The following is a 26,832-nucleotide window of genomic DNA, read 5'->3' as shown; positions in this document are numbered from 1 at the left end:
TGTTAGCTGAAATTCTTCTGTGAAAACTTTCAATAAATCCTCAGTTTTCTCTTTAGCTATGCAGGAATGCAAGAAAGATAGGATAAATACTAAATTCTTGGCAGTTTTCTAAATAACAATTTGAGTGTCCAACCTCATACCAGAGTTTTAAGTATTATTAAGATCACTGAGTTTTAAGTATTACTATGATTTCATAGATTTTAGCATGTTGATATGTTTCAATCATTGTGTTATTATTTAACCAATGTAAGCCCTTTTCAGTTTAGCTCTTGTGACTTTTTGGGACAAACTCAGTAGTATTTGATTCCTTGCTTTTAAATGTGACAGTGTGTTTTAGGCTTATTTTGTGTGCTTGACGATTTAGTTGTTCTATGGCTTTCTCATCTTAAGCAATTTCCATCCTGAACCTGGAATCAGCCATCTAACTTTCTGTATCCTACTGGGTGACTTTCTATTTTGTGGCTATGATACGATTACAAAACAGAATGACAGATATTTATAGCAATATTCAACAGGTGGCAAATGGTAATTAGGAAAAACAATAGTTATGTAATGAAAGTCCTTCGTTTTCAAAAGTATTAATCCGGCAAGGGATGTTGCATAAGTCCTCAGTAACCAGTTTGTATATTTTTTTTTTTCCCCCAGCTAATGTCCATCAGTGTGTTGGCAATTTCAGCTTGGATGAGGGACTACCTAAATAATGTTCTGACTTTAACTGCAGAGACAAGGTAGGCTTTATAATTAATGATTGATTTCTCTCCTCAGTTTTCCTCATATGCTAGTTTCTAAGTAACTTTGCCTCTAGCTGTTTAGATGGCTGTGTTCTTCCACCATCATTTGGAAAGTTGATCCTCCAGTGAGTGACAACCTTTATTAAAGGAACTGGTGTATTCTTATTAAGGGTGCCGCAGGCCATAGACACACTTCTGGGTTTGGTAGTTCTGTCCCTGTCCTGACTGTTTCAGCCACGTCATGTTTATGAATAAAAGGCAGCATAAGTACTTTTCCTTGACAACTTCTTGCCTTTATTTTCCTGAGCTAATGAAAGTCATACCCCCCAAAAGTCACTTTCTCCTCCAGTTTCAAGGATTGTTCCATTAACATCACAAGGAGCAAATTACTTAATTTCTCTGAGATTCAGTTTATTCAGAGATTGAGTTTATACAGACCACTTTGAATTATCGTAAGAGTTAACTGAGAAAAAAAATTTTTGTAAAGTCTTTACCATGGTGGAGCTTAGTAAGCAGTTAGTATAGTAATGGTAAGTTTTTGTTATCTTTATTTTTACGCTTCTGGTTAATGATATTTTTTTATAGTTTCCTAGCAAAAATCATCTTTCTCCCTCTTTTATTTTTTTTCTAAAGATTTATTTATTTATTTATACAAGCACTGGGTACAGTCAGGTACAGCCAGGTACAGTCAGAAGTACAGGAGGGTGAGAAAATTCACCAGAGCCAGAGCGGGGTACAGAACAGGCAGACTGATGAAATACACTGCTGCGAGGAGCAGCAGGCATGGCAGGAGAGGTCTGCGCACCATGTGGGACACTCGCCAGCTTCATCAAACCGGCGCTGCAGAGGCTGTGGGCAGCTTCGCAGCCCAGCGCTCAACCACTGCGCCACTGGGGAGGCCCTCCCTCTTTCTTTTAATATGGACCAATTTTCCTTCTTAACATAGCAGTCATCACATTCTGGGGAAGGACCAGTTGTCAGGAAAAATGAAAGTACAGCACATGGAGACTTAGATCAGAGAAGCAGAAGGAGATTCTTGTTAGCTGGGAAATAGCAAATGGTCCTTGTGGTTTCCTTAGCCTAAGACTTTAGAGCTAATAATAGATTGACTTGTTATTGAGGACACCTACCGTACCATATATTTTAAATGAGTTGAGGTAGAAATGGTACCACTTGTAGAGAAAACTAAACCACCTTATACAAGAATAAAACAAGCAAGCAAATTAGTGATTTTGAAAAAGCAATACAGTCATCAATTTTGAGGTATGTTGACTAAAAAGATTATTAACGCAAACCACAGTTGTTCCTTCTACTATGTCCTGGGTGCATTTGGATTATATTTTATTTATAAATGACATGATTTTTCTTCTTTCAGGGTTGAAGAGGCTGTCATCCTGACTTACTTTCCTGTGGTTCATCCGGTCATGATTGCTGTTTGCTGCTTCCTCATCATTGTGGGCATGTTAGGATACTGTGGAACAGTGAAAAGAAATCTGTTGCTTCTTGCCTGGGTACAGTGTTTATTCTTCTCCTTATTTTGGTTAAAAAGACCAACCAGGAATGTCTGATTTTTTCATGAGTGCATAAGATTACGTGCTTGGGAAACCGTGATCACAGCACACTAATCTGTGGTAATTGTTTGACTTCCTGTGAGAAGGGAAGCATTCTTTCCATGAGAGATGATTTCAATACAAGTGTTTGCTGGACTCAAATGATGCGGTATGGAAATCCACGTGCTATTAATTTTTTTTTACCTGGGTGTGGGTCATATGTTGACGTTTTCATTTGAAACTTTGAAGCCTTTCTACAATCATGGACCTTATTCCCTCTCAAATGCCCCTCAGGAATATTAAGAAATTATAATGGAACTCTGTTTCTTTCTTTCCTTTTAAAGACACATGGTGCAGCAGACCTCTCCTGTCTGGCCAGCTGCTCCCCTCAGCAGTGTATTTCGGTCTTTCTGCCTGTTCTGCTCCCTGCTCTGTCTCTGGTGAATTCTCTTACCCTCCCACGCCTCTGGCCTGTACCCCAGTGCTTGTATAAATAAATCTTTTTTTTTTTAAAAAAAAAGACAAACTTGCCATATAAACATACATGGAAATTTAGGGGGTGAAGTAGCAGACAGACCTTACAGTCTTAGCACTGCTTGACATCAGTTGGTGGATATCATATGCCTCAGTTTCTGTCATCTTAGGTTTTGGTTTTATTTTTTTTATTCTGATATATCTGGACTAGTATAAGTCTTAAATCCCCTTCAGTATTCAAATTCTATGATTCTAAAAACAGTGATTGGATTTTTAATTCCAAATTAGCAAACTCTTAATCAACATTTGAGTCAGTTAAAAATAGAACTTACATAGAGGTTTTTTGGTTTCTTTTTTGAAGTGCACTGAGTATATAAAATATTTGTATGTTTGTGGCACCAGGAAGTGAGGCACTAACATGTAATTGCAGACATATAACATTCCTCAGAAAATGAATTCATCGAGTATATTCCTTTATTTGCAGCAGTTCTCAAAGCCATCCATGCATTCATTTTTTTCAGGGAAATTTAAAAAATATTTGAACGTTGTTCTGACATGCTGGATCTCTGGGGGATAAAAAAGCCTGACTTGTAGCATTTGATGTTTTCTATGGTGTAAATCCTGCCAGCACGGTTGATTTTATGCTATCTCCCTGGTATCATTGACTGCAAAGTTGGAGAAAGAGAGCAGAAATTGGCTCTCAGGAACCAGCTCCAGCACACCAGTGCTTGACTGGCTTCCATCCCTCACCAATTGAAACAGAATCACAGTGTGAGCCTGAACTAAAGCTTTGACTTTCTCAGGAACAACCTGTGTTAATGTGTTCCTCAGCTTCTTGGAAGATAACCTTCAGGTCTGTGATAGGAAAACAGAAAATGCTAGAGAAAATAAACCACAGTCAGAGAGGGGGGAACATGCCCATTTCCTTCTTCTCTTCACTTTGGTTTACAGTGAGAAGAATAATGGTGGAGGGGATTAGAATTTTAGGTTGCAATTTAAGATATTTGGACAATATTTGAAATATAAATAATGAGACTTCCTTTAAATGCAACTTGTAGTTTTAAGAATAGATAAGTTATTTTAAACTTAAAAAAATTTCAGAAAATTTAAAAACCACAGCCTTAGAGAATGATGTCCAGTGTACACAACCATTTTAATTATGACAGCTCTTTTCTTTTCCCCAGCTTATATGACTGTCATTGTCTCTAGAGTATGGGATGGGGTAGGGTAGAGGAGCGTATTTTATGGAACTTCAAAGGCTTTTAGGAACACATTTTGAGAACCATTGATGGTTTCCATCAGGCTCCTTAAAGAAATTAGCAAAGAGCAATCTAATTGTGTCTCAGTGAGAAGCTAGTTTGTTAATGCTGGAAAGAACCCAATGAAGCAAAAGTGACATGGAGCCCTGAGGTTCCAAGAGCCACTGACTTGTTCATTCATTTGTTCATTCTTTAAAGACTTATTGAGAATACAGGCACTGCTAATTTTAACCAACAGAACAGTGTGTATGATAGACACACCGACAGTTCCACTACTGTCTGATGAGGCCTATAGTCAAATTTACCCCAGTGCTCTAAGACCAGAAAAGAGGAACTCCAAGCTCAGCCCTAAGAGGGCCCCTCTAGGAGACTGGAGCGGAAATTGATACTGTCTTTATCAATCCTCCCCCTTTGCACATTGTTTCCACAATGCACCTTTTTATGTGCTGCTGTTCCCTCTGTCCATGGCTACCATCTATGTCTTGACTTCTGCTTCCCATTGACAGCCTGTGGCAATTTATTCTCCACTCCCATTGGGTTGTCTGTTGTCTCTTGGCAAGTTTATAGTCTTACTCTTGTCTAGACCCAGCATAGCTTTTCCCATGATACATGGTCTTGACTTCCAATTACCAATCTGCATCTGATCTGATGCTCAGACAATTCCTTCTCTGGCTTTCTTCCATAGCCTCCTACTCTAAATAGTTGCTGAGTTCTATAGGTCTGGTTTTACAATCCTGGAAATATTTCTTCTCTTTTGTATTATTATTTGAAATGCCCAGCTACCAACTCTCCTGACTTCTTGCTGAAACAGTGCAGAGTCCCCTAATTTCCTGTCTCTGTTTTCTCTTTTTAATTTACTTTAAACCAATACCACCAGGTTAATTTAATTGCATTACTCCTCTGTTTTGAAAGCATGAAAGACTCACTGTTGGGTAATGAAGGATTTAGAGACACCTTCATCTTTCATCAAACTCTTCAGTTCTCAAGCCTTCATCTGCCATGTTTAGCTTTCTAACCTATTCATTATTCTCTGGTCAAACTTACTTTTTTTCTGACTCCTAAATAAACTGTTCTTGCTCTTTTCTTCTCTGCTCTTATTCTTGTTGCCCCCTTGGCTGGGAATTTCTTTTCAATACTTTGTTTAAATGCTACAAGCCCATTAAGACTTGTCTTGATGAAATCCTGCCTCCTGTAATAATAATAATGACAAACATGGTGATGAAAATAAGTTAACATTTTTCAGTTGCTTATGATACTCTTCACATGCATTTTTTTATATGAAGAGTTTTACACAAATTAATCAATTTTGTCCTCTCCATAATTCTAACACCACAGTTGTGATTATTATTCCCATAATGCTGGTAAGGAAATGAGGCTCAGAGAGGCTAGGTGATTTCCCTAAATTTGCATAGCTAGTAAATGGAGAATTTTCTATTCAGACCATGCTAGTCCAGATTCAACAATGTATTTGTAGCAACTTAACTATTTTACTATATAATTGCTGCCTTTCCTAAGTGCTTATAAATATGTCTCACTTTGCATAAAATATTTCCCCTACAATCTTTTATTTTAAGCCCAACAACAGTCATCTAAAATAGATTATTAAAAGTTTCAGAAACGTTCAGTAACATACCCAACGTCACTCAGCGAGGGACATAATTTGGAGTAGAACTCAGTGCTTCTGACTGCCAAGCCATTTCCTGGCCTTTACCGATATCACCAACAGACTCCTCAACCTGTAAAGTCTAGTGCATTCCCCTTATTATAAACCTGTAAAGTCTAGTGCATTCCCCTTATTATATTATAAAGCCCAAACTGCCAGACTCTAAAGAACTTCATAACGTGAACCATTTGCTGTGCCTATTGCTTTAATACATCTTATTAAATTGAATGATGGACAGGAAATGAGACGAATGCTCAGTCTATCAGAGAGAGGATAGTGTCTGAAAAATGGTCAAGTGAGTGAGATTTTAAGGAAGAAGCCTGGCTGTTAGATTTAGACTACAAGGGGAACAGCTTGTCAGAGGCAGAAAAACTAATACAAATTATGTCCTGATGTTAGATCTTTGACAAATATTTGCAAGGCAACCGTTTCACTTTTAATACCTATAAAAAAAACCCAGATTAGCAGAAGGAAGCTATTTTTTAAAAGACAGGTATCACTGAAAGCCTCCAAATCTTTTGAATGATTAATAAAGAGCTAGCAGCTGGGCTAGGATGCTGCTCAAACAAAAGTCAGAATGCCATTGTTCATCAGACTGATCAGGAAAAAGGGACAGAACCTCAAGACTGATCTTTAAAACCAACTTTCCCTCTTACTATCCTCTGGCCCTTCCTCTAACCTACCATCCCAGCACCTGCCTCCCCCGCCCCCCTGCAAAAAAAAAAAAAAAAAAAAAAAAAAAAAACCCTGCCCAGGCTAAGATACCATCGGTAGGAAAATATACTTTTGGTAAATCTTGATTATGGATTTGACCCTTGTATTGAATTATAGATTCAAGATATTAAAGCACCCTGATTTAAGTTTCCCAAATATAGGACATCCTGGGTGGGGGTAGGCAATGCTCTATAGATAAAGGATATTATTTTAGTATAAGTATGTGCCAAATTGGGGTTTCAGATTAAAAAAATGAATATTTTCATATGAACGATTCTATCCTGTTTATGAGATAGAAGTACTTAAACATTATTTATTTGAAATTCAAATGTAGATGAATATACTGTATTTTTATTGGTTAAATCTGGTAAGTCTATTCTAACTGGATATGTTCTTCATAAATATGAAACTGTCATAGAACAGCAACTTTTATATATTTCTATGAAGAGATTAGGAATAATTAAATTCTAATTATATTGAGAAAACAAGCCAAAAATGACTAAGAAAATAAACTTGATGATGCCATGACTTTCAAAGTAATTTCAGTAGCAGAATTTCCTTTTCTCTTTAAAAGAGAAATTAAAGCTAAGTGGAAATTGGTTTTCAGCCTTAGATGGGTACTTTCCAAGGCTTTTAGCTGTAGACTAAATGAAATTCATTTGTTATTGCAATTCTACCTTGTTATTAACATAGGCATTAGGAAAGCTGTGCCAACTCAGGGGGAATGTAAACAGATTGAACAGACATGTTTACAATATCCACAACAGCTGAATGTCACCATCCCGAGATTGTCGTTTGTCAGAGTGGGAAGCTCCTGTATGCTCGGAGGCCAGCAACCCACCGGTCAAGCAGTGGTCAGATCATGCTGGACGCTCCTCACATGTTTAAGACCCGAACCTCGTGTTTAGAGGGGAAAGTGTTCTTTCTTTTTTCAATGTTATTATTCCAGAGAATTTGCATATGGCTAAAAATTTTTGGAAACATTTTTAAAGTTTTCTTAAAATGTACAGCAATTGAATGAGATCTGGAATGATTTCCTAATAGAAATCAAGTGTATTTTTAAGGGGCATGAGGAAATTTACCATCCTCAGTTCTTTTGATTTAAAATAGTAATGCAAAACTAGAATATCTTTAAATAATAATTTTCTATAGACCCTTGGTATATGGTCTTCTCTTAAATAGTTATCAATTTTATAAGTACATAGCTAGCTATAAGTCATTAATTAAACTGTTATAATTAAACTATTAGCTGTAATATCTTGATTATTTTCTGTTTATAATTTTATTGATAACCTAACAATTTTATTTCTTGATCAAGGTCTGGCATATCACTTAACTACTCCCGCCCCCAGACCCCTTTCGCATCTGCCCAGTGTTTTACCTTTGTTTGCTCAGAAAATATTTATAGCAAGTATATGGTTAGACTTACTTTATACATGAAGGAAAGGCAGGAGGCCCAAAGATTCACAGCTGGTGGGTGCTCTCATTAGTATTCAGATGCAGTCTGTGCCCAAAGCCAGGCATGTTTCACTGTGCCACGCTGCTATCAGAATACATTTAATTAGTTACTGACATTATTTCTGTAAGAATTAGCTATGCTTCATTTATGAGTCCAAGACACTGAATAGCCACTTAACTTTTAAAAATATAAACTTTTGAAGTCTTTATTATAAAAGGAATTGTAAAAATTCGACCTTGGTTTTTTTTCTCCTTTCATGAAAGAATCCATCTGTTTCTGTTCTTTTTTTCCTTCTTTCCTTTGTATTCTCCTTTTCCTTTTTCCCACCTTAAGTATACATTGGGTACCCAGTCTGTGATACACTTGAGATACAAAATTTAGTATCTCAAGAATATAAAGAAAATAACCAAGCAAACATATTAAAGTTATCAAAAAATTACTATGGGGATACAGGCTAAGAGGCAATAGGAATCTTCTGTCAGGTTTCATAGGCGAATCTTATTTAGCTGGGTATTCAGAGTGTGTAGCTTTCTGCTGGAGAAGGGGAAGTAAGGGGACTTAGAACAATGTGAAGAGTGTGTGCAAAGATATGGAGGGGGAAAAGATGGCAAGTGTAGGGAAAACCTAGAAATTCAGTATGGTTATGGTGCATAGTTATAAAGGTCTTTGTAGGAGAGAGTCTGATGTTATCTCCTGGGTGGTAGGGCGTCAGTGGGTGTTTCCAGTGTGGGATAAATTGACACTTAATGTTTGAGAAGCACTGGCATCTTTGGAAGACAGGGACAGGCTCTGAACTAAGACATTGGGGACTGGAGAAAGGCAGCTGAATGCAGAAGACAGCTGAGATGACTTATGGATAAAGAATTGGACAGGAGAGTAATGTTTGTATTTACTTAATACCAGGGCATGAGATATTATTCAAAAATAGTTTTTTCATTCATTAGAAACATCTCTTCGATCGATACATGTGTTTTATGTTGACATATTAGTTAAAATTCCTTAAAATCTATAGTTTTAAATTTTAGTTGTCTAACTCACAAATATCTTGAAATTACCATTATTTTAGCTTTAAAACTTTAGAATTTACAAACTAACAATTTCCTCAAAGTGACTATAACTATGAAGATATTTAGAAATATTGCCTTTAAGAAGAGATTTTATTAGATTATACTTGTCCGTGAAAGTACCATTTCTAATTAAGTAAATTTGTGAATTTTTTCAGTGTTTCTTCTGTGAAATAAACTATTTTAAAATTTCAAGTTCTGTGCAGGGTTTGAAAAGCTGAGTTGACAGAATGACATAACTTTTAGGAGAAAATGAGAGGTTTGCCCTATTTATTTGAAATATCTTATGGCCTCCCTGCTGGTGCAGGGGTTAAAGTGTCAGCTAAATAGTCAAGCTATCCCCAGCCACAGTGGCCTGGGTTTGATCCCTGGCCAGGGAGCTGACCCACATAGCGCAGCAGACCTCTCCTGTTGTGCCCGCTGCTCCCCTCAGCAGTGTATTTCATTCAGTCTGCCTGTTCTGTTCCCCACTCTGTCTCTGGTGAATCCTCTCACCCCCCTGAACCTCTGGCCTACACTCCAGTTCTTATATGCATAAACAAATAAAAATAAATCTTTAAAAAAATCCTCTGTTATCTAAAGTACATTATAAGAACTCCAAGGAATACTAGCAGTGTTCTGTTGAGAACTTTTAATAAAGGGTCTTGAAGAAGTATTTGGATATATCTAATGGGGGTGAGCTAAGTGCGGGTAGAGAATCCTGGACCAGTAGGCAAAACTTCCCAGAAGGGCCATTGCTTGGGGAGCAAGGTCCAGTTGACTCTTGAACCACAGGGGGTTAGGAACTGATAGACTGGTGGAGGGAGCAGTTGTGATAAGATTGGCAGCCCATGGTGTGTCTGGAAAAGAGTGTGTGTTGGTCATAGGGAAAGGATGTGCCAGGTGAGCAGGACTGAGCTGGCTGTGAAACCATGGGCCAGAATCTGGAGAGCCTGGAATGTCATGCCAACCCACTCTGTAGTTTGAAGCTTTGTGAGCTGATGAAAGATGTGATCTCATCTTTTACTGCATAAACCTGTGCTTGGCAGCTTCTGGGCCTTTTGCTCATATATTTGGGAGAAAATAGCTACTCAGTCTTACCACTCTGGACTAAGGGGCTTTACATTTACAGAACCCTTTTCAGTGATAAAAGAGATAATGGAAGACATTATTCTAACAGTGGGCTTTTACTCAGGAAAGAATAAGGATATTCAGGTGGGAAGTCTGTCTAGCATTTCAGAGTATTTTCCAGATGTACATTATCAACAAGTTTCAGTTCACCTGAATTTGTTCAGTTTAGGTTAATTGCAAAAATGTAGTTATTTAGGTTAAGTAGGCACCAGGATGCTGGGCTAAGGTGCCCTTAGGAACACCAGGCCAGCCTGAACCACTCCTGTGGAGGAGTTAGAACAGTAGTTCCTTGGAATGTTGCAGCTATTTTCCAGCCTCCGGGGAAGAAGAGGAAAAAAAACGGAACAGTTGCTAAACAATTGACTAGTATCAGAGGGTGGTGGCATAGCTCCACTTCTTTGGGACAAACTTTTGAAGCATGTTGGGAGCATTAGTGCAGTGGCAGCAGCCAGGCGCAGAGGGGGCAGGCAGTGGGACCAGAAGGCTCAGGCAAGGCAGGGGGGTTGCTGGGAGGCATGCAGGCAACCGAGCTCCCAGCCCCCAACGAATCTTTACTCTCTCTCTTTGTGCTCTCTCTGGCATCATCTTGTGGTCTTACCTCTCTGTAGTCACTTGTCCTCTTGTTGCTCCTCCATAGCTGTCTTGCCATAGCTGTTCTTTCGTCTGAGTGATGCTGCCCTTATACCTCCGCCTCCAGGCTCAGGTGTGTCCACTTACGCATGCCCACACCATACCTCAGGCATCCACCATCAGGCATGCGTCCTCCTAGCCCACAATCCCAAGCATCCTCCGCATTTAAGGCCACAGGTGATAGCCACAGAGGCAAATGGCATAAAAGCCTGAGCATTTCACTTGCCCTACAGTGAGCCTACAGATAACAGATATGCCCCTTTCACATCATTGTGGATCTGTTTGTAAAAGCAGGTCTTTGAGGCCTCTACTCTTCAACATTGTTATCATTCAAATAATTGTTTCAACAAAAGTGCATTTCTTTCAAATTGTTCTATAATTCATGCTATTTCATACCAAGCTGTATCTTCTATTAATTAGACTGAATTAATGATTTGTAGGCAACTTTGGTGAAAATTTAATGACTATCATTACTCACATGTGGTTTTTCCTGAGTCTGGAATCCTTTTGTCTGCGTTGCTGAGGCTATTTCTAAGATTCCTTCCTCTTTGTACTTTCCTGTCTGGGTTCTGGTGGTGAGGACCCCATCTCACACTCTGAGGAATGGCCCGATAAGATGTAGAGAAGTCTCTTCAGAGACCAGTAACACCCTGTAAATCTTTTGAGAGAGGGCTGTGCACGCAGACTTTAGCTGACCCAGCTTACAAAGCAACAGAAACCATTACGCGGTGCCCTGTCCTGCGTGTCCAGCTATTTTATTGCCTCACCCTTAATGCTTTACCTCTCATGATATAGATCATTGACTCTGGAAACTCCAACCCCTTGGCTCAGTCCCTCAGATCTTGACATAACACATTCCTCTGTCTAATAGTTGAATAGCACACACAGCACATATGTACTCATTTGAATGTTACTAACATCTTTGATAAAGTATAGCTTGGCAATTACTAGTGTAAATCAAGTTGGAAAAAGGATTAAATTAAGATACATCATAAGAGATATTCTTCTACATTTATTCAAGTGTAAGCATGAACAAAGGACCATACTGTACCCCATACTTTCTTACCTTGGCTTGAATTTCTGCATGGGCTCAGGAGTTACGAGATTTTATTTCATCCAAAACTGGTTTATAGTTCTAGATTTTTCCTAAATTAGACTGCCCTCATTGCATTTATGATGCTTAAAGGAAAGGTCATTTCATGTCGCCTTTTCTTTGAAAAATTTGTATTGAGACCTGAATCAGGGTGAATAAATGGGCTTCAGAAAAGACCAACCGTGTTTCTGCTGCGACATCATTTTTTTGCGATGAGGCTGAAACAGAGGCTTTGTGTGCTTTTGTGTTTTAAGCAGCAAGTGTTTTTGGACTGTGAGTAGGTTAGCCCCAGTGGATTCTTAACAGAATGTCGGCTGTTCCATTATCTTGTACAAATATTTGGCACTGGAATTCTCTTATTTACTAACTATAAGTAATATAATATTTTTAAACCTCCAATCACCAGGAAAGGAAAAATAAACAACTGACATGAAGATACTTAGCACTGAAAGCTTGCAGAGTTTAGTCTTTGACAGGGTAGAGACTGGAGTTTATCATTTATCATTTGGTGAATTCAGGCCTTTAATCTAAACTTTTTGTTTATTAAAAGTGTTGGTTGTGTAGCATGTAGATAGTAGTCAAAAGTTACCATGTTTTAAAATATTAAAATGTCTAGTAAAGTATGTTATATTTAGAAATAGCTTTTATTTGAGGGGAGGTGAATCTCAGGTTGTATTAATTTTCCAAGATAAGCAAATTTGACTTTTCTGGTTTCCACTTATGTTGAATGTTCCTTATGAAAAAAATAGTCTGAGTGTTTAATTATAAATTAAGAGAGTAGCAAGTTAAAATAACTTTCACAGTGTTTTTCGTTTTTAATTTGCTCTCAATGAAACATTTTGACTGAAGGGGTTCCCTAATATTTGGTGGTTATCTACTTGCTTATACAAAAAAGTTTATGTAAAAGTTTTTTACTATGATTTTGTTTAAATGTAAAAATTCTTTTCAAGTTGGTATTTATATTGAAATTGTTTGGAAAATAACTGCTTTATCTATTTTTGATTGGTTGGGATTTTTTTGTTTTCTTTACATAGTGTGTATCTTAAAGTCCTGTCCATGCAGCTGGATAGAATAAGTTTTACAATAATAGGATATATTTCCTGTAAAAGTCCTCTTAGTAACAAATGTATATTACTTCTATATTTTTCAACTGCTGATAAATGGATTGGCTTTGTTACGGCAGATTGCTTTTCTGCCTTAATGTAAATTTAAAAATAAATTCATTTCCCCCATAGTATAAATTATTAAAAGTATTTTATATAAAAGAAAATATTACTTTCTTAGCAATTTCATTATCATTTAATATCAGTATCAATTAATATTAGCAGCAATTAAAATGTTGATTATATTAATATTAAAGGACTAATATTCATTAATAACAATTTTACTTATATCAATAAATTTTACTATTATAAAATTAGCAGCAAAGAATTAAATATATAAAAAGAAAATAAATCATTTATTTATTAGTGCTTTTATAAAAGTTCAGTTTAATGAACTGTTAAGCACTACGTGGCACCAGGCTTCATTATAAAAATTATAAAATCTGAATAAGATCACACAATCATAGAAGCTTACCTCACTGACTTAATATAAACTCAAAACATAAAAAGAGAACATGAGATGGTTGATATGACTTGTCAAGGATTTTGAAATGACAAAGAAGCATTTGTGCTTTTAATTAACCATAGTAGGTGGGAGGAAAAAAGAAATTTTTTTGCTATCCTTAAAATTTCATTATTATTGTTAATCTTTATTTTTCAACTACAAAAGGTCAAAGATGGGAACAAAGTATTTTTAGGTTGCTTCTGACTAGCTCAAAGACAAGAAAGGTTTATTATATTCTTGTGTAAATATGTACTTGTATGCAGGTGTGCTCAGAAGCTATGGGTCTATGGAAGATGAATTGCTAACACTGCCACCCCCATCCCCATTACAATATGTTCTGCGTGTCAATCTCTGTGGTATCTACTCATTAAATTCTCCCAACTATACTATGAGATTAGCACTGTTATCCTCATTTCACAGGTGATGCCACTGAGACACAGAGAGGTTAAATAATTTGCTCAACTACTAGGTGGTAGAGCTGGGATCTGAATCCAGGATGCTGTTCATTGAAAACTCAGTGTTCTGTTACCTCCATCATGGATGAATGTTTCTAGCTCCATTTTCTCTTTTTAAAAAGTAGAGGTAGTGACATTTTTGTGATATTTTTGAGGAGAATTTTTTTTTAAGTATATAAATCTTTTGGCACAATAAAGGATTCATGTATGTCCACACGTGTATAGTGCATTCGCTCACACACATACATTTACACACATATACATATGATTTTTATACTTTTAATTTTATATATTTATATAATTAATATATATTGTATAATATATATTATATAATCATATATATAATTTATATATTCACAATACTTAATTATACACAGACACACATGTGAATGCATATATATATCTCTTCCCCAAAAAAAGCCAAAATCCAGGCCTCTCTCACTGAACAAAATTGCCTATAGCATAGAATTCTAAGCTTCATAATTTTGTGACTGAAATGAGGTATTGTGGAAAATAATCCATCTTGTACTGATTTGAGCAGAGTATAAATATGGCTTCAGTGAACAATATTGAAGGAGAGATCCAAATTTCTATACAGGGTCTAGTGAAAGAGATCTCTGAGGGGATCTAGAAATCACAGTTAAGTATACATTTTTTGAATTTTACAATCGCTCCTATTTGGAGGAGCTGCTGAAGGTACATTTAGCAAAAAGATTGTGGTGCCTGAGCGTGAAGTTTCCCTTTCATCTCATTAACCATGAGATATTATTGGTCTACTTACAATTTGCAGCTTTTTTGCATAGCTTTTACTATGTAAAGTATGGATAAAATCTTCTTGCTACCAACATTTTTCTCTTTTGCCTATGTATAAGTTTGCAGTGGGGAAGGCGGGGGTGGGGGCTATTGTTTGTTTCAGTTTTTCTCAGAGTGCCTCATACATACCATGTACACAGTTCATTTAATTCTAAAAGGCTTAATTTGAAAGATAGTAGTTCACCCCTAGGAAGCAGCCATTTTCAGTATTAGCAGATTCCCTTGGAATTTACTTCCAAATCTCTAAATCACATATTATATAACTTTCTCATTCTCTTAGTTTTTACTTTTAAGCAGTCCTTTGACTTCTATAGACATTGAAGAACTAGGAACTTCTCTTGCCCTCATGCCCTCTACCTCCCAAGCATATTTCCTGTCATACCTTAATATGGACATATAATTTGATTACATCAGTGTTTACATAATTGTGGCTTTGTAAATGCTTTTCACAACTGGGCCAGGTAAAGTACTGGGTTTACTTTTTCTTTCTAGAATAACCCTTTGTTTTTCTTGGAATTAATAACTGTTTTCCATGCAGTTCTGTCTAATTCAAACGTTTAACTCTCCCAGTATAATATTTCTCTTTATATATGCAAATATTTTGGACTTTCTAGCAATGTTTGTTTTGTTTTTTTTTTTCCCAAAGGTATCTCTCTTAGAATGTTCTAGACCTGCTCCAGTCTAGGCCTGCTGAAGTTGTTACCATCATGGGATATCCTTACTACCGTTCTGGGATTTCTTTTGCCTCTTATTTTAGATCCCTTGCTTCCTGGAATCCAAGTCATTGTCTTCCTCTGTTTAATTTCTCATTTTAGAGAGCACATCTTCTAGTAGTTTCCTGAAAAAACATACATAGGGTATAAAATTTAAAAGCTTGGATGTTTAAAAGTGACTTTATATATAACTAACCTCTAATACAAAAGTATAGCTTGGAAATAATTTGTTCCTCCAGCTTCGCATATACTATAGAGAAATCCAAAGCTATTTAGGTTTGATTGGATTTTTGAACTTTTGTGGAAAGTGTGTGTAAATTTGAATTTCAGTTCCCTGTTCCTAATATTATACTTTTCCTCTACACTTCCTAGTGACCCCAGTCCTGAGACTCATTTTTCTTGTCCCACAGGATAGCTCTTCCAACTTCATATTGCTGAAAGTGAACAGTCCCACCGCAGCGTGGGGAGAGGAGTTGAGGTATCTAACATCTTGAACAGGTTTTCAACAAATCATCCTCTTTTTTTGCCCTGGCTTTGCTCACTTCCAGAGGTTTCCAGGCTGCCCATACCCGAGTGTGCTGGGCTCTGTAATGTGAGTCAGGTTGATACTGATTTTCCCCACTGCTGGCTAAACACTATGCTTTGGGTGGGGAATGCTGAGGGTTTGCTATTCTTGTATCTTCTTGTCACCTTCTAAAATATACTTGGTGTTGTCTTCTTTTCCTTTATTTTTGTATTTATGCCTTTTAAAATGTCCCTTATTATTGTTTTAGTGACATTTCAAGAGGGAGAAGGGAAAAGGACATGTGTTTAATCAACTTTATTTACAGAGAAATCCTAGAGGCAGGGATTAGGAAAACCAGATCATTTTTATAAATAAATGTTTAAGAAAGGACATCTTTGAGATTTTACTATTTTGTCTGTTCATATGAAAAAGATGAAATTAATGGGGGGAATTAATGGGGGTGTGAGCCCCTTTTGTTTCTATGGGAGATGCATATACCCACAATTCACCCAGGGCTTAAATAGGAAGTTGGGATTTCATGCCCTTCCTCTTCAAATACTTCCTATGCAAAGATATAGGACATACCCTATGACATTCTTGTTATTCTGTGGCCAACCCTAATTAAGATAACAGACAAACTGATTTCATTGCTTTTTAAAAAGAAGTTGGGTTCCCTGGCCTCCACACCCTTCCTGCTTTAGTTTTCTAGTTAAAATGTTTTGAAAAATAATTATGGCTAACATTGAAAGGGTACTTTACCTGTGATATAATCTTCAGCACAACACTGTAAGGTAATTTCAACATTCTCATTTTAGAAATGAGGAAACTGAGAATTAGTGGTCTGCCCGAGGTCTCCCCATTTGTATAAAAAGGAGGAGGAATCTGAAGCCAGGTCTATTTCATTTCAAGTCCATGTTCTTCCTCTGTGTAGTAAAAAAAAAAAAAAAAAAAAAAAAAGCAATTTAACATACAGCATTTTGTTAACCTTCTGTTATGTAACCCAGTGAGGGAACTCATTTTTGAACTGAAAAGTAATTAACCTCAGTTTGAAAGGCTTGGTGAAAAAACATCACATTCTTTTCTTCTTTTGGGGGTGTGTCCTATTATCAGTTTGCCTTATTTGATGCAGTTTTTTCATGAACATATATTTAAGGATAAAATTTATTCAAAGAACATGAATTTTAATGTAATTACAATAAAGGACCTTAGCTATTTTAAGGAGCTCTGCGTTGCATAATGTTTAAAGCAAATAGTGTGTAATGCAAATAATTTCATTCTAATTTCCTTGTGTAAACAAACACATACTTCCCCTTCCTTCATTTTTTAAAAGTGTTTGGTCGATAATAGCTCAGGACAGATGGGGAGATTGTGCATGGTTAAAAGCATACTGGATTATCACAGTATAAACCACAAAAATGACACAGAGGGTAACAGGAGGCAATATTTAAAATAGAAATGAGTAAGTAGGAGTCTGGGAGAGTCAAATGTTAACAAGGGATTCAGGGTCCAACTTAAAGAAGCTCAAGGAAACCAGAAATTGGTCTTTTTACTTGGAAAGCGGATCATTATTACCACCATTATTTACTGAGTACCTGCTGTGTGACAGATATTGCTTAGGTGCTGGGGAGAATATAGTGTTTAAGAACAAGATCTGTGCCCACCAGGACTGATGGTCAGGCAGTCAAGTGAGCACTGTGACTTGTGAGTAAGACAATCAACTGGCTGAAAAGCTGAAGTCTCCGAGACCTGAAATACAGCAGGCAGGGAAATCCTGACACACAGGATGGAGGAAAGTAAAACGGCAAAGAACAAGAGCTGTACTGGGGGCCCATCTGCTGGTGCAGCACAGACATCTAAGCTGGTCAGGGACCTCAGGAGGCAAGAGAGATGGCTCAAATGAGATTTTAAAGGATAAAAAAAAATCAATCTGGAAATCTGCATGTTTATCCCTAAGGCAAAGTGAGGGTATTTCCTATGAATAGTCATGGTTAAGGACAACATCCCTGTCAGCCAGAACCCACGGTCTGGCAGTTAAGTGAGTACGAAGAAGGTAAAGCAGAAAGAGAATAAGGTATTTCCAGCAACACACAAAATTCTCACCATGTCCATGTTTTATCTTTAGAGATATCTTACCTTTTCAGGGCTGCTTCAGTTTTTATTGTAAACACATATCAATTTTGAAAAGAATTTAGGTTAGGGATCTGAGAAGCAGAAGAATCCCATAATGTAATTTTTCTCTGGAATCTCACTATCTTGTAGGGTCTTATCACAGTTAAGACTAGTTACCTCCCATATAATTACAGAACCTTTAGACTTTTGTAATGTAAGGTGCAAATGTAGTATAGTTCATGTATAGAATTTTTTTTTTGAAGATTTATTTATTTATGTATACAAGAACCAGGGTACAGGCCAAAGGTGCAGGAGGGTGAGAGGATTCACCAGAGACAGATGGGGAGCAGAACAGGCAGACTGGCGATACACTGCTGAGGGGAGCAGCAGGAGAGACAGGAGAGGTCTGCCGCGCCATGTGGGATTCTCGCCGGCCAGCCAGGATCGAACCTGCGCTGCAGAGGCTGCGGACAGCTTCACAGCGCTGCGCTCAACCGCCTGCACCACTTGGGGAGGCCCATGTCTAGAATTTTTAAAATAAACTGATGGAAGTAAATTGAGGACAGTTTGGTGAAAAACTGACTTAGAGTACTATAGTCACAAAATTTCTTCCAACCTTCATTTTCAAGGCAAAGATCTTTAAAGCGATGCTTGGAAATGAGATCTGCATAGGCTGAAGCTTAGTATTGTGTATTTTTTATGTTGAAAATAAAAGTGGTTGTAAAATGGGATCCACTTAAGAAAATATGTTTTCTTTTGAACCAATTATTTTTAAGTCACAGTATTGTCTAAGAGATTATGCAAAGATATTCATTTTTATTTTTTACATGAAGGAAACAAATTAAAACTAATAGTAATGATTTGTATTTTTAAATCATAAGAAATATATCATAGACCTACTAGAAAACCAGCTGAGTTTCCATATCTTCTAATTTGCTTCCCCTCTTTTGGCAACAGTTAAGAACAAGTCATTTTTGGGCCTCCCCGGTGGCGCAGCAGTTGAGCGCTGGGTTGCGAAGCTGCCCGCGGCCTCTGCAGCGCCGGTTCAATCCCCAGCTGCTCCCCGGCCACCGGAGGAGGGTCCCACATGGTGCGCAGACCTCTCCTGCCGCCCGCTGCTCCCCTCAGCAGTGTACTTCAGTCCTTCTGCCTGCTCTGCTCCCCGCTCTGGCTCTGGTAAATTCTCTCACCCTCCCGCGCTTCTGACTGTACCCAGTGCTTGTATAAACAAAACAAACAAACAAATGAAAAAAAAATCATAAATAAATAAAAATACATGCCTCTTAAAAAAAAAAAAGAACACAAGTCTTTTTTTAAATACATTTTTAAAAGATTTATTTATTTATGCATACAAGAACAAGGGTACCAACCAGACATGGGGTGTGTGTCAGAGGATTCACCAGAGACAGAGTGGGGAGCAGAACAGGTGGATTGACTGAAATACACTGCTGAGGGGAGTAGCGGGCAAGTCAGGAGAGGTCTGCTGCACCATGTGGGTCACATTCCTGGCCATGGATGGAACTCGTGCTGCAGTAGCTGCGATTGCTTTATAGTGCTGATGCTTAACCCCTTGTGCCACCAGGGAGGCCCCTGAACAAGTCTTGATAGCTCACAATTCTGCACCAGTCCATTTGCTCCAGATCTGTACTACCACCCTAGTCCAGCAATCTTTTATTGAGTTATCTTGATCATACCCTTACTTTCTTACAGGTCTTTTTTTTATTTTTTTAACAACACAATCAGAATCATATTTCATTATAACTGTCAGATCATGTCACCTGCTCATGAATTTCTGTTCCACTTAAAATCTAAAATCCTTTAATGACCCATGAAGATCTGGCTCTTTGTTCCTATCCATGTCATCTCCTTGCACCCTCTGTCTGCTCCCACCCGCTTCTGTGCTCCAGCTAGCACTCACCAGTTCATCTGGACAGATGGCCTTGCATTTAATACCCATTCTTCCTGGATTGTTTCCCCACAGTTCTTATAAGCATTGCTTTCCCTACGCCATTACTGACTCATCTTAAAGATCACCTTCATAAAGACACCTTTCCTGAGCACCAGTTCAAGGCAGCTCTCTGTCACTTACTCTCATCATTTTGTTTTGTTTTCATTTATTCTTTAAAGTAAGACATATTTATTGAGCACATACTTTGTGATGAAGAACTCCCTTTAATGGAGTTTTCTTTCCAGTGAAGGGGAACAACAAATAATCATCACTACCCGGTACCCCCATGCTGACATTGCACCATAAATGGAGTGGAAGATTTATGAGATGGTTAATGTGCAGACTGAGGGGTACTCTGGACCTTACAAACTGGCAGACTCTAAAGGGATGTGGCCGTCTGTGTGCTATAAAAACAAAGGAGACGTAGTGTAAGAACTGTAACAGAATAAGTATGCATAGAGAGAGAAGAGAATAGTTTCCCAATGAGACATTCAAAGTTACTCTTCCCCACCTGGGTAAATGCCCTGCCAAACAGGGTTGGCCCGAAAAGCTTACCACGAGTCTAGGGCACCTTCTGGCAGGGAATCATGGGAAGGGGAAGCCTGGGATGAAAGAAGCACAATTTAAGTACCATTGTCAGCATCCCCATGTGTTTCTCACCCATGTGTCTCTTGTGTCTCTACGTATCTCTACCCTGTCCCCCAAGTATGTTAAATTACCCCAGAACTGGGGAGGTGACAAAAAAGAACACAGCTGCAATCCTCTAACCCACCAAAATTTCTTCTGCACATTCTTGAGCAGGTCACATGACCTGTACTTGGCATTAATTTTCTCATTTGTAAAATGAGGTAATCCTATCCATTTCCCAAGGTTCTTGAGTGAATTAATTATGTAAGTAATTGGTAAGTGACGCATTAGCCAAATGTTACTGTATTTTGTTTCTAATCATAATAAAAATTTCCAATATCACCTTTGGGTAAAACTGGGTATGTTCCAAATTTACATTTCCAATAATTGGATAAATGGTTCTGTGTTAATCTAATAAAATATATATTTTTATCTTCCCACAGAACTAGTTACCCTTCTAATTTCTTTATTTTGGTGAAATATGTCTGTCCCACATGGTTAGTAAATCCAATCGGTCAAATGTCTTCCCAGTTTTTCTTTTATTATATCTCTTGAAGCTATTCTTTCCTGTCTATTTTCAGAGGCACCATGTATGGGGAGCGCCTCACTAGTTTGCTGCCTGTTAGGGATCATGCCACCACCATCCCACTCAGTCTTTCCCTTCCAAACCATAAAAGAACCCTGACCTAGTGATTTAATCTATTTATCAGATGTCTTTTCCCTATTCAGAAACTTCAAAAGATGCCACCATATAGTCTTCATGATAGATTGAAAACCTGTTATCATATCAAAGTTCCCCATAACCTAACTTCTTTCTACCTTTCAAATTTGATTTCCTATCATTCCTTTTTCTTGACCATTCTACTCCAGCAAGATTGATGGGTTCCCTTTCCCCTGATCCTTTAATTTACTTCCCAGCTGCCTCTCCTTCCTTGTTCATTGTTTTTATTTCCTTGAAATTCTTGAACACTTTTTGTTGCAATCCTCCCACATTTCAGGACCCTGCATAATTCTCTATTTCATGGGAATCTCAGAATTTTTATCTTCGTTTCTGTTTTGACATGGTGTTCAACTTTGTTATTTATTTCCCTATGCATGACTTATCAGAATTCCTGGTATTCTTTTACATATCTCAAATGCTTTCTGCATAATAAGAACTGGCTATACATTTTTAAAGTGTCACCAGTAGTTGAAATTTTGCTCCCTATTATGTTTTTCTAAGAATGCTAGGAGGCCCCTTGCTTAGAACAATGAAATCTGCTTGTAGACAGAACGTTGAATATTTCGACTTCACTTCATCTACTTTGAAAGAAATTAGGTTTAGTTTCTCCGAGAACTTGATTATAGTTTATCAAGATATATTGGCAAACATGCAAATTCTTATTTAACCTAATGAAAGTATTGGCATTTTAAAGAGTCATCCCAGGAGATGACTAATAAAGAATGGTCCACTCGGCTAACTATTGAATGTTGGATCCAGACATCTCTAAATAGCTGAAAATTTCCCCATCTTTTACCAAGGAAAAGACACATCACTATGTGTCTCTGTTTTATTGTCCGCTAGCTATGTAATAATAGTTCATTTCTGATGACCATTTTTGACCTTGATTGTATCCTAATAGCACTAATTTTTTTTGTTTTCCCACAGTACTTTGGAAGTTTACTTGTCATTTTCTGTGTAGAACTGGCTTGTGGTGTTTGGACATATGAGCAGGAAATTATGGTGAGTTCAAAGTGGAATATAATCACAGCTTGAAAGAAACAATATTATTTGAATTTTTTACATTAGACACTTTGGAGTCATTTGGACACAGGCCTATTAATTGGAATGTTTATGCTCTATGATGACAAGTATTCCCAATACTTCTGAAAGATAACATTTTCTTTTCTGTATCTAAAACATAGTTCCAAATCATAATTTGTAATATTTCATCTGGTGTCTTTAGCTCCACAGATTGCTTTAACATGGATATATAGGCTAAAAATAATGTATGTTCCTAAACAATTTTACCAACTTCTGCGTATGGAGTAGGAAAGATTTGCATTTACAACCAAATTTACATAAGTTTGAAAGTCTTACAAAATGCTGCCATGTAGCTGCCTGCCGATGATGAGGAAGTGTGCGTGTCTTCTGTGTAGCAAACCCACCTTCTTCCACTTTAAGACGTGTATTTGAAAAGTTGCTGTGTTTTTCTCAGTTTAGAAACATTCTCAAAGTTTGAGACTTGGCTCTTCAGCATTTTACTCTTTCATTTTAACAATTAAAACTGTTAGAACAGCTTTTATAGTTATTGTGGGATTGGTCTCCCCAAAGGGTCAGATAGGCTTTCTTAATATGTCCAGAGTATGCCTTTCCGCATATGCGTCACCTTGGTATGTAGAACTAAGGTCAGTGGAAGCCCAGTGGACCTTGGGAAGAAACTATTACCATCACTTAAAGAATGCAGATTATTTTGAGTTAAGAGCCTTGAAGACCCTAGAGACTGAAGAGAAGCTTTTGTCTTTGTCTTAGTTCTTTTACCTTTTCCCTAATGGAAGAAGCAATCGCTGTTTCCTTTTTTATGACCTAGAAGATTGTTGGGGGCGGTATCATCCAGGTAGAGGTTTATCAATGACTATGTCCTCTCTCTCTGAGAGAAGACTATCATCTTTTCACTGTCAGAGTAAAGATGCAGTCTTCCTTCCTTGCCATATGTATTGTCCCCTTCTCCTTGACACCACAGGTCCATTTGCACAAGATATAAACCCCAGTTTGTCCCATTTTACTTTAGAATTTACAGCCTTGTAAATTCTCCATATGTTATTAAAATTTATTTTATTATTAAAATTATTAAAATTTGGCTTCCTCTCCTACTAATCTGTCCTCTATTAATTTGTTCATTCATCTAGCCTCAGAAGAACCCAGATGGATGGGGGAATTTTCCTTGTGCCCCAGCTCTTTGTTAGAATGAAGGGCTGTTCAGCAAAGATGCTACCAAACGTGTTTTGTTTACCACTTACACTACACCTTTGCTTGCATTGGATATTATTACTTATTTAATGTTTTCTCACTTTGTTGGTTGAAATTGGTGCATTTATCAATAATGAGGGCAAAGCATTTTTGCATGTCTGTGATTATTGGCTATTTTCATAGTGGCAGGCCAGGCTTTTCTGTAAATTAATTCAGTTGAAAGTAAGATGATGTTTTTCAACATGTAGTTCTTGGACTGTCTATAGCAGGAAGTTACGTAGGATGAATCTTAACAATGCACATTATGCAGCTCTGGGCCAGAAGTGCTAAATCAGAATAGAGGGAAAGGCAGAGGAAGAAGGGGGGTAGGACTGGATGCTTGCCTTTGTAACCAGTTCCCCAGGTGAGTCTTCAACATTTTAAAATTTAAGATTTCTAAAGAAGATAGGGAGGTTGTTTGTATTTGTTTCAGAGATGCATTTCAGCAGTTGTCTAATAAAATCAAAGCTGTTTCTGATACTGATGCCGTTAGTAAAAATTCTGTGGTGAATCGGTACTGTACTGTGACAGTGTTTTGAATACTAAGTGGTAATTACAGACCAGTAGGTACTCTGCACGCTCCAATTTACATGTAAACGATGCTTTGGTGCTGCAGCACATCTGAACTCCTCTGGAAATGCTCGGCCTGCACTGTTTGGCAATTCTCAGTAAGACAAAGAGAATTTATGATTCTTTTTTTTCTCTAGTAAACATGGCAAAGTCAGTAGAGGGTTTGACTAGTTTAATATCAAGTTAAGAACTTTCTTCAAAACTGATCCTCCCCCAAAAGTAGGAAATCTCTTGCTACCTTTGAGAATCAGATTTTTACTCTATCCTAGAACTTTGCATATTTAGTGGAATTCAAAGGTGGTTGGTTTCAAACTTTGCTTTTGTGTCTTATTCGTAAGAAATGGTCTTTTAATTGTTTTCAACAAATACATGTATCGCCTTGACATTCAAGCAATAGATAGTAAATCATATAATCAATTCTTGACCCCTTACCTCAGCTTTGATTGTGTCCTTTTGGCTCATTAAAAGGTTTTTAAGACATGAGCGTACTTTCCGTGGATTTTTAAAAGGCTTTGTATCATGTTCATGTCACACTAATATTTGATAAATCTAAGGTACACATGCAAAATGAATTAATTTAATGTACTTACAAGGAAATGCTGGGGTTCTAGTATAATCCTCAGAAACTTGAGGAAACTGAAAGGAATTTGGACTTGTATGGATGCTTTCTTCTATTCCTTGAAGGAATGATTTGCAGATATCTCCTTAGTATACCACAAGTAATAAAAGAGTGCAAAGGACCTTTTCAGTTGAGGGCAAATGTCACTGTTTGCTTGTGTAAATCTTCCTCATTAAGTCACCAGGAGAGAGCAAGTTTTTTAAAAGTGAAATGTGAAAAGTAGTCCATTAGGAAAAAAGTTTGTCAGATTTTTAAAAATTCCTTTTGCACTAATTGCAGTGTGAATGAAAAGTGCCATTAAAGTTTATTAGCTGCCAAATTTTGCAGAACCCAGCCTTTGCATAGAATGGGCTTTGTGCCCTTAACTGTTCCATGCAAGGAGCCAATAACTGTGTGTTTTTCCTTTATGGCCAGATTACAATATTTTGTGCCAGAACCTCAATGATTTCCTCTGTTTCTTGCCACATTTAGTCTCAGATCAATTGTGGTCACAAGGGAGAAACAACATATTTATTCTGGAAAATAAAATTAAAAATAAGACTGTTGTAGTAACCAAATCAAGAGATTTGACATCAGAATACATTGCTCCATTACTTCTGTTGCTTATACATATTTGCCTCTTTTATTCCTTCTCTTGAAGGAAATCTATCAATAATATTGCTTCAGATGATCAATTTTGAGGAAACTTATTTAACTTCCATTTATTTTATCAAAAGGATATAAAATAATAATTTATCATGAGTAACTTGAACTTTGGTTAGTTCTTTGAACTATGTCAAAAACCCTATGGACACAAAATAGACCCAGACTATTATTTAGGAAGTGAAATTGAATGCTGGGCTATTTGCTTATTATATATTTTGCATTTCTAAGTTTACAAAAACGAACATTAATAAGGCAGGAAACATGAAAAAATTCAGTGGAGAGGATTTTTTAGATTACTTCTCTCAGGATTACTATTTTTAAATGGAAGATTCAAAATCATCCTGATCTTAACATCTATTGATCTCTTTTGTACTCACCTCTGTCCTTTCTCTTTTTCCTTCTTCATCTGTATCCTATGTCTTGAGGATCAAGATTGCTAGACAAGCCCTGTGTCACTCTTTCTAGCAGACCTAGGTATCTGTCGAAGTTTTGGAGAGTTACTTTAATGTCACACTTGTGTGGAAGCGAGGATCCATATGCCTCAGTTTCTTCTGGAAACTGTAGATAAAACTGCATGCAATTTGCAGCAACATGGATGGAGCTGGAAGGGATCATGCTCAGTGAAATAAGCCAGAAAGAAAAGGAAAAATACTGGATGGTCTCACTCATAGCAGGAATTTAGAAAACCTAAATAAGGGACCAGGAAAAAACCTAATTATAATAAAGTAAAAATCAAAATCAACAAGCAACTATAAACCAGAGACACAGTGGGGATGAGGAACGGGGAGGAGGGATTAGGGTCAAAATAAGGCAGGGGGTTGGGGGGGAAATTATATGGGGATTATAACTAAGATGAAAATGCATACACACTGTGCAAAAGTGAAAAATGTAAAAAATAAAATAAAATTTTTTAAAAATTAAGAAAAAAATAGCTGTCTGGCCAGCTATTGTGTTGTATACCTGAGGTTCTGTCATAAGTAAACATTTTATTTTTTGGTACATGGTGCCATGTGAGCTAAGAATTGAAGCACAAAAATGTTTTAATTTGAAAACTGTTCTTTCTAGAATTCTAGTATGCTTCAAAAGCCAATTTCTGAAAAATTACTTATAAAATTATTCCAGAACAAGGCTTAACTTGATCTGAACTCTTTCCCTTCTCAATTCTTCCCCATTTATTTTAGTACCTTAGTCTCCAGTCACTTCAGAGAACTTCACATTATGAAATCAAATCAAAGGGCATATCTCTTGAGGGATCATTTGTTATGAAGAGCATCTTGGTGTAACTGTAGAATAAACAGTTTACTTGGTTTGTATTTTCCTTGAATTTAATATTGGCATTAAATGACTTCACATTATTTTGATTAATTTGAAGAAACTCCTCATTTTGTGCAAAAATCTACATATGGAGATTGTTCAATAAATGTTTGGTAACCCTGAGCTTAATTTAGACCACAAATATAAATTGAAAATAGTATATACCTTTG

General features: G+C 37.1%; 1 protein-coding gene across 2 annotated transcripts in view; it reads left to right on the top strand.

Annotated features, from left to right (window-relative positions):
• TSPAN12 (tetraspanin 12) overlaps positions 1–26,832 on the top strand; it is a 63,855-nt gene that overhangs the window by 13,839 nt on the left and 23,184 nt on the right. For both annotated transcript variants that reach the window (XM_037512223.2, XM_037512230.2), the window contains exons 3-5: positions 646–728; positions 2,107–2,242; positions 22,174–22,248. In XM_037512223.2, the coding sequence (XP_037368120.1) occupies positions 646–728; positions 2,107–2,242; positions 22,174–22,248 (294 nt within the window). The remainder of the gene's footprint in view (positions 1–645; positions 729–2,106; positions 2,243–22,173; positions 22,249–26,832) is intronic.

Source organism: Talpa occidentalis, unplaced genomic scaffold (assembly GCF_014898055.3).
Source record: "Talpa occidentalis isolate TD23 unplaced genomic scaffold, MPIMG_talOcc4v2.1, whole genome shotgun sequence".
In the NCBI taxonomy this organism is placed as follows: Eukaryota; Metazoa; Chordata; class Mammalia; order Eulipotyphla; family Talpidae; genus Talpa; species Talpa occidentalis.
This window is presented reverse-complemented; position numbering and strand designations above follow the sequence as displayed.